General features: G+C 40.7%; 1 protein-coding gene across 6 annotated transcripts in view; it reads left to right on the top strand.

The window, feature by feature from the left end:
- The window catches only part of DYM (dymeclin), a 210,659-nt gene that overhangs the window by 129,469 nt on the left and 63,122 nt on the right, over window positions 1-18,068 (top strand). For all 6 annotated transcript variants that reach the window (XM_079330337.1, XM_079330336.1, XM_079330339.1 and 3 more), the window contains one exon: window positions 15,784-15,886. In XM_079330337.1, the coding sequence (XP_079186463.1) occupies window positions 15,784-15,886 (103 nt within the window). The remainder of the gene's footprint in view (window positions 1-15,783; window positions 15,887-18,068) is intronic.

Here is an 18,068-nt window from a genome sequence, read left to right as displayed (position 1 = left end):
AACGTTGCATCTTGCAAATGGCCAGAAAAAAAGCCCCACCAATTAGCAGTTTAAACCACAGTTTTCTTCATGTTTTTCTTTTCACATCTCCCAAATTTTACTACATACATTATATTACAATTGCAGGAATATCATTTATCCACCAGTGCCCTATCATCCCAGCATCATCTCTGACTATATTATCAAATAGTTTATTCATCCTTGGTATTATGCTTAGCAGTAACAACTGTGACACTCTGGCAAAGTGGATCTACAACTTTTAGCATGGTTCCTGTGAGCCACATACTGTCACTCAAGAAAATCACTCAGGAATTAGAGATTACACCAATCCTGGAGTCAGCTCTGGAACCCTCAGGACAAGAGAGACCCCGAGGGGCTGGAGCGTGTCCAGGGCAGGAACGGAGCTGGGGAAGGGGCTGGAGCCCCAGGAGAGGCTGAGGGAGCTGGGAAGGGGCTCAGCCTGGAGAAAAGGAGGCTCAGGGGGGACCTTGTGGCTCTGCACAGCTCCTGACAGGAGGGGACAGCCAGGGGGATTTGGGATCTTATCCCAGGGAACAGGGACAGGAGGAGAGGGAATGGGCTCAGGGCCAGGGGAGGTTCAGGTTGGACTCCAGGAGGAATTTCCCCATGGAAAGGGTGGTCAAGCATTGGAAGGGGCTGCCCAGGCAGGTTTGGAGTCCCCGTCCCTAAAAGTGTGCCAGGAATGAGTGGGGGTGGGACTCAGAGCTCTGGACTGGGGGACAAGGTGGGGATTGGGCACAGGTTGGACTCCATGGGCTTGGAGGTTTTTTTCAACCTGAATGTTTCTCTGTAGTTCTGTCACCGGATAAATTGAAATTCAAAACAATGTTTGTACACTCCTAGGAAGAATCTTACCATGTCTCTTCTGAATATCTCATTGAAATGCAGTTTATATTTGATCCTGTGCCCTAGCATTTGTTTCCCAAGTGGGAGTGGAATTAACATCCTAACCCATGATGGTTGTACTAGGTTTTTGTTCTGAATAGAATATGAAATTTGTTAGTGTTTACTTTATCATCATAAATTCAGTTCCTGGAAGTGTTGTCCTAACTTTGGGAAAAACAGAGAATGACCTGGAGCATCACAGAAATGTGTCTTTTTTTTAGAAGTACGTTTTGAGGAGGGCAGTGTTTTGGAATCCAGGAGGATTTTTGGATTGATAGAGGCAGAAAGAATTACAGAGCAGAATAAGATTTATAAAACTGAGTGGGAGGTAAAGCACAACCTCTTTCTCCATGGGAAGGAGGTTAATTTCCAAATAAATTGAAGACAATGTAAATTTAATTACTGTGCAGCTTGAAGGACTGGGACTTTAAAACTATCATGTTAGGTTTTAAGATGGAAAAATATTGCACAACTGCAAGAATGATGAAATAAATCATTAAATCAAATCTGTGTTAGTTGTCCCACCAATCCTGAGACTTGAGGGTGTCTGAAGGCAATAAAATAATCTCTCTTCAGACTGACAGGCTCAGTAGTGGGTAAGGTAATTTCAGATGACAGTGTATGTGGGAAATAATGACATTTTTCCTTTTGAAAAGTAATGAACAATAGCTTAAAGCTTTACCTAAATAAAATCTGCCTTTTCTTAATAAGGCCTATTCACGCCCATGTAACTTTTCTAGATCTCATTGCTATTTTGTGTAACATCTATTTCACTGAAGTATAAAATTAAAAGCCTTGACAGGCAGACTAATGTGGAGAAATAGGATTGCATTTCAGCTCTGTCAGGGTTGGATTGTCAAACCTGGGTAAGGTGTGACTTTTGCTAGATATGGAAAGTATTTTTGTAAAATATGAGGGAATGATCCAAGCTGGGGATCCTTCAGGATGCTGACAACCCTTTTCCTGCTGTGAGCCAGGGTGATTTTGATCACACGTTTTTTTGGGAGAACAGTGTTGGTGATGGAGACAAAAGCTGGGAGAATTCAGCACTCCAAACATTTTTTCTTCCTTAAAGGCTTCCAGATTGTTCATTCCAAGATTGTCATCTTCCTGAAACAATGAGTAGTTCACAGCATTTCAAGCTGACTGTAGTGTATTTCTAAATGCTTTTGTTCATGCTAAAGACCATGGTATATTCTTGATACCTATATGCTGTTCCCTGGAGTTTTTTAACCTTTCTAGATCCTTGCTTTACATTTAATGGAGTAATTTAGTCTGGAAAATCCATCTAAAAGCATCAAGTCCAAGCATTCCCCCAGCACTGCCAAGGTCACCACTAACCCATGTCCCAAAATTTCACATTCACAGATCTTTTAAATCCCTCCATCGAGGCTTCAAAGGTTGTTCCCCCCTCCCCTTTTTCTGTTTATTTGTTTGGGTTTTGTTTTGTGTTTTCTTATGAGCTGTAGAACAATAGGAAGAAAATCACTAAACACTGAATTTAGGATGTAATGTTAGGAAGGTCAGCTTTACTGTTCATAATAAAGATACATGGAAAATGAAGCAGGTGAAAGACCCTGGCATTATCTCAGACATACATAGGAAAAGACATGAATGTTGTTGAGAGGCTGAAGCTTCCAAGAAGAGAGAAATACAGAAAATAAAGAGAAATATTAAATAACAGGAGTTAAGAAAATGCCGTGGGCTGATTTCCCAGGATGTTGGCACAGCATTTACACTGAACTGGGCAAGGGCAGGCTGGGACTTCCTAAAGCCAAGTTAACCTCCATGTAGGTCATTAACTGTAGCTTTTTCCATAGTGAATTGCACTCTTATGAAATGCTTCATTATGCCTTGTTTTGTTCAGCTTTCACTGCAGTTGGGTTCTGACTGGATATAACATCCCTCACAAAAAATTGAATATTCTTGATAAATGCTTTCTTTCGATGATGCAGTATTTTTCAGGATGAAAACACATATCTTTAATTTCCAATCTGTTTTAACCTCAGTTTTGCTTTGAAAAGTGGTTTATTTATGACAGGCTACCTTTTACAGGTCTGTTTCTAAGAAGAGAGATTCAAAGAAATGCAACAAAGGGGATGATGTTGACATTACAGTGAAGGATGTAAACAATTTTTATTTGTGATACTTGTTTTTCAAGTACTGTTTTGTTACAGGATGGGTTTAGTAATAGGTATTGAACTTAATCTTGGTCTTATATTTAAAAACACTTGATATGTTACATTATATGATGTTACATTATTTGACAATATCATATGTTTTTATTGCATTTTTTGTTTTTTCAAATACTAGTATACCTTCATGTTCTTCTGTAAATATTTAAGCTTTTCATCTCTTTGAAAGTATATTTGTCTGCATATGAGCTGTTTGCAGAGAGGAGTATATCCAACAAATACCTCTGTGGGAAGAAGGTGTGGGTGTTTTATGTAGGTGCATACACTCAACCATAGGATCCCAGAGTGGTTTGGGTTGAAGGGGACATTAATGCTCAAATCCTTCTACCCCCTGCCATGGCAGGGACACCTTCCACTGTCCCAGGGTGATCCAATTCCATCCAGCCTGGCCCTGGGCACTGCCAGGGATGCAGGGGCAGCCACAGCTGCTCTGGGCACCCTGTGCCAGCCCTGCCCACCCTCCCAGCCAGCAATTCCTCCCCAATATCCCAGCCAGCCCTGCCCTCTGGCACTGGGAGCCATTGCCTGTGTCCTGTCCCTGCCTTGTCCCCAGTCCCTGTGCAGCTCTCCTGGAGCCCCTTCAGGCCCTGCCAGGGGCTCTGAGCTCTCCCTGGAGCCTTCTCTGTGCAGCTGAGCACCCCCAGCTCTGCCAGCCTGGCTCCAGAGCAGAGGGGCTCCAGCCCTGCAGCATCTCCTGCCTCCTCTGCACTGGCTGCAGCAGCTCCACCTCCTTGTGCTGCTGGAGCCCAGGGCTGGAGCAGCTCTGCAGGTGGGGTCTCACCTGAGCACAGGGGCACAGGGGCAGAATCCCCCCTGCCCTGCTGCCCACGCTGGGGGCTCAGCCCAGGGCAGGGGGCTCAGGCTGGGCAGCTCCAGCTCTCACCCACAGCACCCCCAGCTCCTTCTCCCAGGGCTGCTCCCTCTGCTCATCCCCAGCCTGGATTGATCCTGGGGCTGCCCTGACCCACTGCAGCTCCAGCACCTGGTCTTGTTAAACCTCATGAGGTTTCCATGAGCCACTGCTTGATCCTTTCTTCATGATGTGATTCCAGATATTGTAGTGTGAATTTTGAGCTGATTATCAAGTACCGTACCTAAAGCCCTCTTCTCTGTTCTTTCCAAGGTATTTCATGCCTGACATGATTTTTTCAGAACATAATACATAAGCAAAATTTGAAAATTGAAGTTCTGTATGTACTGGTTTGAGTACACATGCCTTCAAAATTGCAGTTTGTGTACCAAGATTGAATGCCCTATGTGAAATTCCTGGTGGAGGTTTAGGGGGAATGATCAAAATTCAGCTCCAACTTTGGCTTTATAGTAGTGCAGGTCAAACTATTATTTTTTCTGTCTCAAAAATCACTAAAAGTAGATGTTTGAGCCAAAATCACTAACAATATATGCATGGAGGTAGTCCATTGAAAGAGGTGGTAATACACTCAACATATTCTGCTATATGCACTTTTTACATTAAAAAGTTGACTTAATGATATTGAAATTTGACGCAAAGTTCAGGAAATAATAGATTAAGATTTCACGAGAAGTTTTAATTCACCATCTTTGTTTCAAAAGTGAAACACAATCTTTAATTAGGTGATTGTTCATTGTGCTTTGTTCTGAATGTAGGGTTATTCACTGGTTTGGGGTTTTTTTACATCATCTTTATTCTTTGTGTGGCCTCAGGCACACTGAACACATGCCATCTAACTCTATCCAGCTGACAAAAAATGCTCATTTCCTTAATAACTGTTTTTTTGAGAGCCTGTGGTACTCATAAATGTTCTCAGTGGTTCACAAGTGTTCACAGTGAAAATGCAAATTGTTCATAGATACGGATTTGGGGAAAAAAAATTGCTACCCACTATAAACAGTTAGGGAAGTTGTCCACAGATATAATTATCTTTCAATTTTATTTCCATTGTGGGGTACTGGAAGTTTGGAAACAGCCTTATTGTTGTGCAAAACAGTCCATGTATCCAAAATTATGTTTGGGAGACCACCTTAGCTGTGACACTTATATCAGGTTTGAATTTTTGGTCATTTCTCTAGTGTCCTGAGCAATGGCTTTATTGTGAAGTTGATTGGTTCAACTGATCTTGTTTATTTTAAAAAATGTTTCCAGTTTGTTAAAATTTTAGAGGTTTTGTATCAGTAAGGTTACCAGACAAATTGTATTGACAAGGGAGAGACAGCCTAGAGGCTTTGCATGCCTGCTAGCAGGATTACTGTGGAGGGAGAAAGGTGTGAAAAGAGTAGGTCAGTCCATGAAGAATGCACTCAACTCCTTCCTGTGGACCAGGGAGGTCAAAAAGAGCCTTTAGGACAGGGACTGAAAGAAAGAAGGAGAAAAGGAGACAAAGGCTTAAGACAAAAATAGTATTCTCTGTCTGCAGAGGAGTCCTCCTAGGGGCTTGTTTCTTGTTCTGCTTTGACACTGAAACTCAAGTTTTATGAAGTTAGGTCAAAACCTGGAGAACAGAAGGGAGAGCTCAGAGCCCCTGGCAGGGCCTGAAGGGGCTCCAGGAGAGCTGCACAGGGACTGGGGACAAGGCAGGGACAGGACACAGGCAATGGCTCCCAGTGCCAGAGGGCAGGGCTGGCTGGGATATTGGGGAGGAATTGCTGGCTGGGAGGGTGGGCAGGGCTGGCACAGGGTGCCCAGAGCAGCTGTGGCTGCCCCTGCATCCCTGGCAGTGCCCAGGGCCAGGCTGGATGGGAATTGGAGCAGCCTGGGACAGTGGAAGTTGTCCCTGCCATGGCAGGGGGTGCCAGTGTGATGGGCTTTAAGGTCTCTTCCCACCCACACATTCTATGACTCTGTGGTATTTTTTCCAATTTTGAGTTTAATTTGTTGTAACTGTGCCAGGGCACTGAAAAGCCAAACTCTCACTGAGCCCATGAGGCTGCATGAGGACAGGATGATGCCAGGGATGTGCTGTGAGGGCTCTGGGTGCAGAACCAGGGCTCCAGACTCACGTTCTGCTTAAATCTTAAATGAAAGAGAGCTCTTAGCAGCACACACTGTGACCTTCTGCCTGCAGAATGAGTCTGTTACCTCCTAAAGTGGACACAGATTCTTTCCTGTCAGAATGAGTTCAGAGAACACAGCAATTCTTTTTCCAAGTGTAGCAAGCACTCAAATATATACAAATACAAATGTGCTTGCACTGCCAGTGTGTTTGGGCAAAGCTGTGCTGAATCTGAGCTGCTCAAAGGACAGGGATTTGCACCTTAGTTGCATGACAGCAGTGTTTTTCTAGTTTTCATGTTGTTATTTCTTTGTTAGGAGTGTGTTGTTGGGGGTTTGGGTGAGAGTTCTGGTCATTGTGCTTTCTCCAGCAATTTCCTCTGATTCTCACCCACAGAGTTTTGCCCTCATTCAAGGCAAATGTCATCTCTCAGCAGTTATGAGATACTTACCCTATTGAATTAAAATCAATTAGATAAAATGGAAATTTTGTGGGCTCTGACCATTTGATATTCTAATAAAGTAGTAACAGGACAAATATAGGTATCATTGGAAGGAATTGCATGCTTACCTTGAGACACCTAAAACAGATTTGAGGATTTTAAACTCAGAATAAACTTTGTATTTAATGTTTGCAAACATACATTCTCTTTATAATGGACTCATTTTCCTCTCTTAGCTTTCAATCTTTCACAATTTATTTTCCCACTTGCCACTCTCTTGAAAAGTACAGGATGGTGCTCAGCACAGCACTGCCCTGTCAAGTCAAAATCATCAAGTTCTATAGGATTTGTGTGCAGGAGTTCAGTCTGTGGTAGATCACAGTCTGCTTATTGAGTTTCTACTTCAGTACAACCTGGAGTTGGGTCCTAGCCCGCCCCTGCCCTGTAAGTGGAATCACAAGGATGTTATTTGGCATGCCAGACAAAAGGGAATAAAACAATCTGTACCAAGATATAGGGGAAGGAATTTACTGCTTTCTGTTCCTTTTACTTCTCTAGGATAGGAGCATCCATTTCCCAACATTGGCTGGAAAGTGGCCACGAGATGCTAAACAATTTATGCCTTCAGTTGAAAAATACATTTCCTGGTCTCTGGAAATTAAACTCTTGGCTTATTTTGTAAATATTTACTTTTGTCTTGCCACATCGAATTCCTTTCTTCCATGTTGTTTCTAGAGTCATTGTCTTTCTAGCTCCATTTTAGCAGGAAATCCTGTTCGTTAATGCAAAGACTCCTTTAATTGTTCTGGGTTGTTTCTGATTTTGCTTATATACCTACAAGTGTATGGTGACTTCTCATTTTTCCACTTAATATAACAATATTCTAAATAATAATGTTGTTCTCTGTGAGGCAGAATTTGATATGACTTAATAACACATGACTTAAGATATGCTCATATGTAGGCAGTAGCAGATAAAAGGGTACTCTTTAAAATTAGTAAGATGTTTTGTCATTAAGATATCTTAAAGTTTATAATTTTTTAGGATCAAGTTTAGGGTTGTAGAATTAAGTGACCTTTTATGTTTGCTGTTTAACAGGGAGGTGGGATAGAAGTTATTTTCTTACCCAAGTCCCATTAAATCCATTTGTGATGCCAGAGATCAGCTCAGGAGAATGGCTTTTTACATGGGCAGATACTGACAGGACAGCTTTAAACAGGCAGAGGGCAGGTTCAGACTGGATATTAGGAAGAAATTCTTTATTCAGAACGGGGGATGAGGTCCTGGCACAGATTTCCCAGAGCAGCTGTGGCTGCCCCTGCATCCCTGGCAGTGCCCAAGGCCAGGCTGGATGGGATTGGAACAACCTGGGACACTGGAAGATGTCCCTGTCCATGGCAGGGGGTGGAACTGGATGAGCTTTAAGGTCTGTTTCAACTCAAACCACTCAGAGGTTCTATAGTTTGGGATTTGCCCTGAAATAGCTGCCAGCTGCAGCACACAGGTGTTTCCAAGGGGATTCAAACTTGTATCCATTGAAAGGCACGAGATAAGAAAAGCAGAAAAAGATCTGATCACTGTCCAACAAAATCAGACCATGGCAGTATCCTCCTCATGTGAATATTGCACTGTCTGGGAGTTGCTTCATTCCCTGATCCCTTGACCACTCTTTGTCCATCAGTGTGGCCCATGCAACCCATGTTATTTACATCCATGATGTTTGTCAAGTGTGCACACTGTGAGTCTCTCAATTTCACATCATCTCCACAAGCCAGATGGACCCAATAGTAAATACAGCAAATTTTTATTCAGCAGAATTTAGTTATGTTTCACTTTACAGGATTAGAAAGAAAGATATAAAATGTGTTCTTACTTTCTGTTTATTCTGTTATTTAATGTTTTAATTGGTTAGATTCTGTTTCCTGGGATCCTAAAGGTCTCCCAGGCTTTAGAGTTGGGCTCAAATAAATAAGAGCACTGCCCCTCTATGGAGTAAATCACTCTGCAAAGGCCTTGGTGTTCTCCATGGCTATTGTCTCTCTTTATTTCTATTTATGTGCCATTGTAGCCTGGATCATTTGAATGGGGAATGCCTCAAGGGCTCTTTAGTTGACATGAGCACAGGGGACTTAGGGATTTTTCTCTGTATTTATTTTTTAAATGGATTTTTTTCCCAGTGCTGGATTCCTTAAGTGCTCACAGAGCACTTCTCCATCTCCCACAGACAGGCACTTGCTTACAACCTGTCCCCCATGCAGGTCTATGGGACAATGCATTTATTGTATTTCAAGTGGAGCAGCACAGTGCCTTTGTTTTGTTCTGATGTCTGGTATGACCCTTCACAGACCTTTATTCAGCCAGATGGGCATTTCAGGTTGTCTGCCTGGAGATGTCTGTGCAGGCACATATCCATGTCTAGAGTTCTTGTGCCACAGCACATGCTTTTTGTGCTGCAATCCTTTTAAAATATTTTTAAAACCAAGAGGAGTTCCTTACATATATAGAAATGGTATTGTAAAAAAAGGTATGGTTTTAATGTTTAGATGTCAGGTTTTGAAAAGGAAATATCTTTAGAGCTTTTTTCTAATATGATTGTGGCAATGTAAAATCCTTTTGTTTAAAAGGAGTATTTTTTGTGTAGCAAGGTTTTGGTGTTTAGGGCCTTATATTTAAGTCTCTAAAACAGAGAACAATAGGTACATTTTGCATGTGTATAGGAGAGAGAAAAAGCAGCAGGGAATACTGCTGAATTGTTTGAGAACATTCATCCTCAAATATTTTTATCCATAGAGCTGTTTTTTTCCATCACCAGATAGTGTTTTGGGTGCTTTGTTTGCAGAACTTCTGAACTAGGAGAGCAAGCAGAAAAAAGTTCAGAACATCTGAATTTCCAGACTTCAGATAAATTCTGTGGAGAGGTGTTTTAGTCCTCAAGTAGTTTTGTACTCAGCACATATGGAATATTTCTAGATATACAGATAAATTAAAATACACCTTTAGAAGCTCAATAGTGATTTGAATTGTGAGAAATCAAATCCTTACCCCTTCTTGCTGTCATATAACTTGATCTGGCTTTCCTCTGCTAATAACATCAGTTTGTTTCTATCTGTGACCCTTTTTTTCAGTCTTTCATCTCTTTCTTTGTATCACACCATCAGTCTAAGCTCATCTCATACCCTAGGTATTGACATTGTCTTCTTTCCTCCCAGGTTTTTCTTCCCTCTCTGCCATTGCTTTGACAGTGCAAATAGGAATTTATTGCACCTTGAGCCTTGCTTCAACCTCCTTTCTAAGAGTGGTTTGTGCCCATGGGATGATAGTTAGTTTCTGTTTTGTTTTTTTTGTTTTTTTTTACTCTGTTATCTTGTAGAATCCTCTGAAAGCAAGTTTCCTTTCTGCATTTGCACATTTTTGTTGTTTTGGTGAAATCATTCTTTCATCTTTTTTCAAATCTGTTAAATAAATGAGTTTTCAAGCATTTCATGTTTTCTGGTTTAGAGCCTTTGCATTTCCATACAGTTGTTTCAAAATCTTGCACACAGGTTGCCAGGGTCAATGGTGTGGTGCTCAGAACAACTTTACTGGATATAAAATAATAGAATTGTTTTGGTTGGAAAGGACATCTGTGTTTGAGTCCCCCCATTCCTCCACCACTGCCAGCCCACCACTGACCCATGTCCCCAAGTGCCACATCCACAGGCTTTGAAACTCCTCAAGGGATGGGGATTCCACCACTGCCCTGGGCAGCTGTGTCAGGGCTGGACAGCCCTTTCCATGAAGAAACTTTTTCTTATATCCAAACTAAACCTCCTGGCACAACCTGAGCTATTTCTGCTTGTCATCACTTGTTATCTGGAATAACAGACTGGCACCCACCTGGCTGCAGCCAGTTCCCCTCCTCTGTTCCCTTCTCTGGACACACTCAAGCACCTCAATGTCTTTCTTGTCATGAAAGGCCATATTTTTGTTGAAATCAAAGACAAGTAATTTTTGTTAACACCAAAGACTCTTTCAGCAGTTTTGTTGCATTTTAGACAGCTGTTTGCTGTCTGGTCATCCTTAGTTGCTGCTCCCAGAGTGAAATTCTTCATTCTTAGGGAGTAGCTTGGATTGTTTGTTGCTGCATTAAATCCCAGCAAGTTTATTTTGTGTCCAGCTTCTTAAAAAAAATTAATTAAAATGCCTTTTCTCTTTATTTATCACTTCTGTAGTGACTGTGCCATTTGCAAAGTTTAACTGCAGTATCTCATAGAATCACAGAATAATCTGAGCTGGAAGGGACCCTCAAGGATCATCCAGCCCAGCTCCTGTTCCTGCACATTCACCCCAGCAATCCCACCCTGTGCATCCCTGGAGCAGTGTCCAAACTCTCCTGCAGCTCTGGCAGCCTCGGGGCTGTGCCCATTCCCTGGGGAGCCTGGGCAGAGCCAGCACCCTCTGGGGGAAAAACCTTTCCTGAAATCCAACCTAAATCTCCCTGGCACAACTTCAGGTCATTAGTATTTCTTTACCATTGATATAGGTCACTTTATATATTCTCTCTGTACATTGAAATTATTTTGGTAGCTCAAGCAAGTGTTTTATTAGTTTTTGGTATTTAGATGGGCCAAGAATGTGTTCCTTTTTGGACCTAATAAGAATATTTTTCAGACTGTTGGGTTGTCTCACCTTTAGTTCATATGGTGCATCCCATGTTACTTTTTATTATTCAACTGTCTTAATTTTGAAAAAAAATCTCACATGAACAAAGTCATATAAATGATGTGTAGAAGCCTGTTACAACAGGGGTACTATTGTGCCTTATTTTTACTATTACCAGTCTCTTTGAAAGACCATTGATGAGGTATATTTTTTGTATCCTCATTGTAATGATTTTCATAATCATAAATACTGTTCCAGTATTATGCTGAGGACAAACTGCATGTCATTATTTTGGAGCATCCTATTCTTCCTTAAAGTACACTGCTACCTTTCCTTCTCATTGTCCAAAGCTTTCAGAAAAGGTTTTGGCAAATTTTAACTTCAGATTGATTTTCAACTTCGAATTTTAATAGCCACTTTTTTTTTCCCAATTTTTTCATTATAAAAGCTGTGTTTTATACCTTGGGTTTTTTTATGTGGAAAGTGTACTTTATTAGCTGTTTCAAATTGACATTTTGAGACACTTGTTAAATGAGTCTCCTTATTAGCTTTTTTTCTTTTTTTTTTTTTTTTGGCAGGGGGGATCTACAGGCACTGCGGAGTTAACTTTTTGAAAGTGTTAAATTCATATATTACTGGTTTGCATTTTATTGTGTGTGCAAATAGCATTTAATCAATTTGCTGGTATTAGCTACCATTACTATTTAATCCATATTAATTTTTTTATTTATTGAAGTTCAGCCCTGAGTTAAAAAAAAATCGCTGTGTAAAGGGAGGTAAGAAACCAATGTTGTTTTTAATTCTTTAAAAACAAACAACCACAGGACCTTGAGATTGTTTTTCAGCCTTGAGTCTTCCTTGTTGGCTGAGCTCATCCCCGGTGCAATTTGATGATCTGTGATAGATCACATTATCCCAGGATGGAGTGGGCTGCAAGGACCTTAAAGATCACCCTGCTTGTGGTCAGGGGCCCCTTCCATGGGACCAGGTTGCCCCCAGCCCATCCAGCCAGGCTGCCAAGGTCCTGGAGTCTTCCAGCTGCTCTCAGCTTCTCTGGGCACCCTGTGTCAGGGACTCACCACCCTCACAGCCAGGAATTTCTCCTGATATTCCAGCTAATTATTCCTAATCTTCCTAACAGATGCCAGCTGTTACCCCATCTTGGTCTTATTCCAACTTCACTGTTTTGCTTGCTAAACTTTGGGCTGGGTTACTTCTGTCAGGGAGAGATGAGCTGGGGTACCAAGATGTTTTCATTGTTCTGAACATGGCTTTTTATTATTATGAAAAGTCCATAATGGGTGAGTTGAAGGGCTGGCAGGCTCCATAGCCTGCCTGACAGCTGATGGAGAAGAGTGGATGAAAGAGGACAAGTATTCTGGTAGAAAAAAATCCATATTCTTGTCAGTCTGTGCATGCTGCCCTCAGTCACCACAAAGTACATGCATTTTTCTGTTTGATCTCAATTTTTAGTTGGGCAAAAATAGATGTGTGATGAATACACATGAGGGAAATTTGGGAGACAGTCTCAGCTTCCACTTCTGGGCCTTTTACCTTGTTGTGAAGAGGGGAACATCCTTGTTGTAAAGCATTTTTGCTTTTTTAAAATTGCATTATTCATGCCATGAAAATCAAAATCAAGCCTAAAACCTTACAGACACTGGAGACATGACTGCTGCAGAACCAAGCAACTCCTTTAGAATACAAAGATATCTATGAGCTAAACTTCATACAAATGGCTTTTGAGGATTGTAAGTAACTCTGTGCTGAGTCTTTAAAACTTAGTCTGATATTTATCAAGATGGTTTTCAGATCTACAGATGGAGGCATAATAATAAGTGAATGACTTGGAATTGAAGTTTTGCACCAATTCAAGAGGCAACAGTACTTCCTAGAAAGCTCCAAATGTATTTGTTAATCATAATATCTGGCCTTGATTTTTTTTTTCATCTGTGTTTAGCTGTGGTGTCTTTGTAGAGCTCTTTCAGTTTGCAGTTCCATGCATTTTTATTATGAAAAATTTAATGTGAAAGATTCTGCCATCTATCCCTGCTTATCTAAAGGATGGTCCTTGGAGAAGGATAACTAATGGATGGAGGAGAGAATTGTGTTGAGTTTTCTTAACGTGGGTATCTGTGTTATGGGCAGTGGTCTCACAAAGAATTCTCCCAGCATGGTACAAAGGACATGAGTTTGTGGCTGGAAAGCAGAACTTTGCTAGGGGAAAGACAACAAAAACTCTGCACTGCTGCTTTGGAACTAGAATCAGTCACCAAGGCGTTGCTTATGCCATAAACTCTGCTTATAGTGCCGTTAATTATTAAAAAAAACCCAACCCTTAACAAATGCATTAAGAAATAATTTATCATTATTTTCCTTTTTACTTCTTCCCAGTTATCTACACTTCTGTTGTAATAAATAAATTTACTCTTTGCTGTTCTGATTCCATGCAGAGTACCACTGTGCATTCATTTTCCTCTTCACATGCATTGAATGCATGCCCCAAAATTTTGATGCCACTACTTTGTTTTTATTTAAATTTCCTTTAAAGCCAGAATGCTTTATGTATTTTCAAGAAAAATCTACTAGTTGGAAATCCTCTTTATTCCAGATTCTTCCTCTTGGTGAAATTGTCTGTATCTTCTGGAGCAGACAGCAAATTTAACCTGGTTTTGCTGCAGCCCACCATAAGCATCTCCAGCTTGGTTTTAACTGATTATTTTGTCTCCACAGCACTAGATGGTGCTGATGACAGTATCTCTGAAATCTGAGTGTTCAAAGACACCCATGATTGCAGAAGTAGTGCTGCTCTTTCCTACCAAGGACCAGTTTGCACATCCAGTTATTGATCTGAACAAAAATTTCAGTCAGTGAATGCAATGAGAGAATGTAAGGGGGGGGGGGGGAAAGACAGAAAGCTAGCAATATATCTTAATTTCTGTGTTATTTTATTTCTTCCCCTTTTAACATGGAAAGTTCTAGTGGTATTGGCTAATAGCTGTTAGTGTAACTAATTCCTCCTGCCTGTGAGGAGTGTTGGAAAAGCCTTTTCCTGAGGCCCTTGGGATGACAAGCACTGGTACTCAAAGAATCCACTCCTACCATCTGTGAAGGATTTAATATGAATGATAGATTACAAGTTAAAAAAATTCAGAGGATTCTCCCAGTACAGATCATCATTTCATGAGGCAGAAGAGCCTTGTAAGCACACACCTTCAAACACTGATGCAGTTCCAAGAAAGGGAGATGTACAGAATATAATACTGAGGTACATTTTGCCACTTGAAAGTGAATTGTGTTCACAGCATCACAGAATTTGGGGTGGAAGGGACTTTAAATCTTATCCCTGCCATGGGCAGGGACACCTTCCACTATCCCAGGTTGTCCAGTTTGGCCTGGGACACTTCCAGGGATCCCAGGAGAGCCAGAGCTGCTCTGAGCAACCTGTGCCAGGGCCTCACCTGTAACCCTTTCGATGCCTGATGATCAAGGTAGCCTTTCCACCCTCTAAAACACGTACAGTCATCCTAGGAAAACCTAATAGGGGTCCTGTAATGCTCCAAAGAGAAGTAAAAAAGCCCAGATGATGTTTTTAAACACCGAAAGCCTAAAAACATCTGGCACATAACTAGAGCAAATGGCCTCAGTTTGCTCCAGAGTAGGTTTATAATGGATATTAGGGAAAAATTCTCCAGGGAAGGGGGTTGTTCTTTCACAGGCTGCCCAGGATAGTGCTGGAGTCCCCATTCCTGGAGGGATTTAAAAGCCATTTGAATGTGGCACTTGGGGACAGGGGTCAGTGGTGGCCTGAGCAGTGCAAGGGACATGGCTGGACTCAGTGCTCTTAGGAGCTCTTCTGAGATGGGGGATCACATTTATCTGTGAATTGACATTCATGTTTGAGCTGTCCAAGGCTTTAAAGGAGTATCTGACTCTTTGCTGCTGCTGAGCATTAGCTGGTGGCTTTTGCCCACTGGTGCACCATTCTCCTTGTAAATCAGGTTGCACCATCCTCTGTGTCATTGCCCTGCCTTTTTCCAGAATGCAAGAAAAATGTGTTTATTTCTCTGTATGTGTATGGACCTCTGATTTAACAGATTGTTTATAAAGCTAAGGTAATCCTTTTTTCATTGACTTAGGCTAAAATAAATTTGAAAGTAATATACACTAGTAAAATGTAATAACTTGGCCTTGAAATACCCAAAGCTTTTGTTATATAGTCAGATTTCTCCTGTCTAAGCAATAGGTTATTAGAATGGATAATATATAAGATACTTAAATGTATATTACAATGTATTGCATGAGGTGCTGCACTTAAAAATTGCATTCTAGTGAACACAAGCTATTTATGAACTAAAATTGCATGTATGCCATTCCTTCTGTGACAATTTGACTTTTCAAAATTTAATCATGAACATAAAATTTTCTTCAGATCCTATATTGTATAGAATATTTCTGATTCAAACTCTGCTGTTATTTATCCAGATGTTAAATAAATAAATAAATGGTACAACTATTGTGCATTGCATTCTAAAAATTTTGTGTATGTAATAACACTTCTTTCCTTACTGAACAGTCTTAACTATCTCAGGACATCATCGTGAAGTTATTTTATTTTTTTCCCCCCCAGTTTATTTTCTCTGTTGTCTAAAAAACACAACAAAGTGCTGGAGCAAGCCACGCAGTCCTTGAGAGGTTCCCTGGGTTCAAACGACTCTCCACTTCCTGATTATGTGAGTATCAAAATGAATGTTGTAATGGGTGCTTCGAAATTCTAGTCATGCATCCCTAAATCTGCAAAGAATTCTCAGTGTGGCAGCTGAGCAACCACCAGCATCAAAATACAGGAACCTGGATGAATGATGTCATGTCTGAAACATCTCTAAAAAACAAGAATTACACTTGGAAATGGCAGAACAAAACCACAGCTATGCAGAGGGAAGAGACTTTCTGTCAACTCGTGCTTTCCAAGCCATTTGTAATTCAGGATATTTAAATCACACAGTTGAAAACTGTGCATTTTTAAGAGCTGGGTTTTAGCATCCACAGAATCTTAAAATGCCTAGAAATGATTGAAACCAATTCCCAGTGAACTTCTGGGGGAGTACTGGAGTCATGGGGCAAATTAGTGTGTTCTGAATACATGGATACTTAGAGTCCCCTCATTGCTGAGCCAATGCCCACAAGTAGGCAACAATTTTGTGTTTAATTGCATGGCTTGTTGGGAAATCTCTGCTTTGGGTGGAAGAAGGAGACATCATGAAAGGATTTGAATAATATCATTGTACTGCTGAAGTATCTTTGGTTTATACTCATTTGAACCTTCACTGCAGTGTGAAGGAAAGAAAAGTTGATTTATTGGTTGCTCAGGATTTTTGAGGATGAAAATGTATCAAATGTTTTAAATTCAGGGCTAATACATGATCCAGAATATGTCTGCCTGAGAATTCACATATCCTATTATTCTAGCATTAAATATAAAAATACCTAAAAAGATAATTTGATATAATAGTTTAGTGACTTAAATAAGAAAACGGCATGATACACTTGTCTGTAAACTACATAGGCACACATAGGCTTAGGTGATAACATACATATGAAGATACATATTTTAGGATGTGTAAGAGTACAATGCTTGAAAAATATTTAATGGGATTTGGACTTCTTTTTAACTTGCTGCATGTAAACAATGCTGCATTTAAAGAAAGGCACAGGGAAAGGCTTTCTGTACAAAGTTGTCCCCTTACATGCAGAGACAGCTGAACAATGCAGCTGATAGAGCTGGGAAAGCTCCCTGGAGTACAGCCAAGAGGCTTAGACACTGAATTTCATCTCTTTTTACTGTTGGTATGATGGAGGGATGGAAGGGGGAAGGAGAGCACTTGGGAAGGTTGGTGTAGGGCAGAGTAAAATTAATTACTGGCCTGTATTTTGAAACAATAAGGTAAACTATTGAACATGGTTTTTTGGTTCTTTTCTTTTTCCTCTCCAAATTGTTCATGTTACAGCTCAGTCTGAAATATAGGCAGTTGACTAAAAAACATTGAGGCCAAATTTCATCACTTCAGCATATTCTGCTTCTGAGAGCCTGTTTATGTTGTGTGTAAGAACAAGGAGGAGTGTAGGAGCTGAGGGGACTAAATGTCTGAAGTCCTGAAGCACTTTCTACCTCTGTATCCCACCATGGAGCTAAGGAAAGGGGTGATTCCAGTATTGCCTGCTCTGCACAGGTTTGTTCATTGAGAGGTCAAGGTTTGCCTAATAAGCAGGGCTCTTTGCAGATTCTGTACAGACCAAATATGTATTTTTAAAATGCATCTCTCACCATTTTTTCATTCACTTTAATTTAGAAATTAATAATTTTCTTTCTGTGCTCTGTAATCCAAAGGGGAATTTGCATGAAACCTGAATCCAAGGGTTAAATTATGCATAAAAGTATTCTAGGTGCTGCTTAAGATACTATCTTAAATTCTGGGTGTTTGAACAGTAGTACTCTTTGCATTCTAGTAAGTTTTTGACCCAATACACAATCACTTATACTCATCAGTATATACTCATCGGCTTATACTCACTGATGGTGGTAGGAATATACTGCCACTTTTTAAAATATTTTTTTTGTGAGTATCTGCTGCAATCTGCCATTTGGTCTGTGGTGTACCAGCAGAGCTGGGAACTGGAGTAAGGAACTGACCCTGTTGGCCCTGATACTGTTCTTGCTGGGGGTTTTTTTGGGTTTTTAAGAAAGGAAAGAGGAAGTTGTTTAATTTATTGAGGCTGGACCAGTGTCCAGGTCTTTTACTGATAAACTTTTGGCAGTGTGGTGAGATTCAGGAGCAGGATGAAGAAGGCAGCAAGACAGAGACAACCACCCCCTGCCATTGCCTCAAAGACACAATCCTTTGTTAGACTAATTCT

The sequence above is a fragment of the Erithacus rubecula genome (assembly GCF_903797595.1).
Source record: "Erithacus rubecula genome assembly, chromosome: Z".
NCBI lineage: Eukaryota > Metazoa > Chordata > Aves > Passeriformes > Muscicapidae > Erithacus > Erithacus rubecula.
The sequence above is the reverse complement of the archived record's forward strand: the minus strand, read 5'-3'. Positions and strand labels throughout refer to the sequence as shown.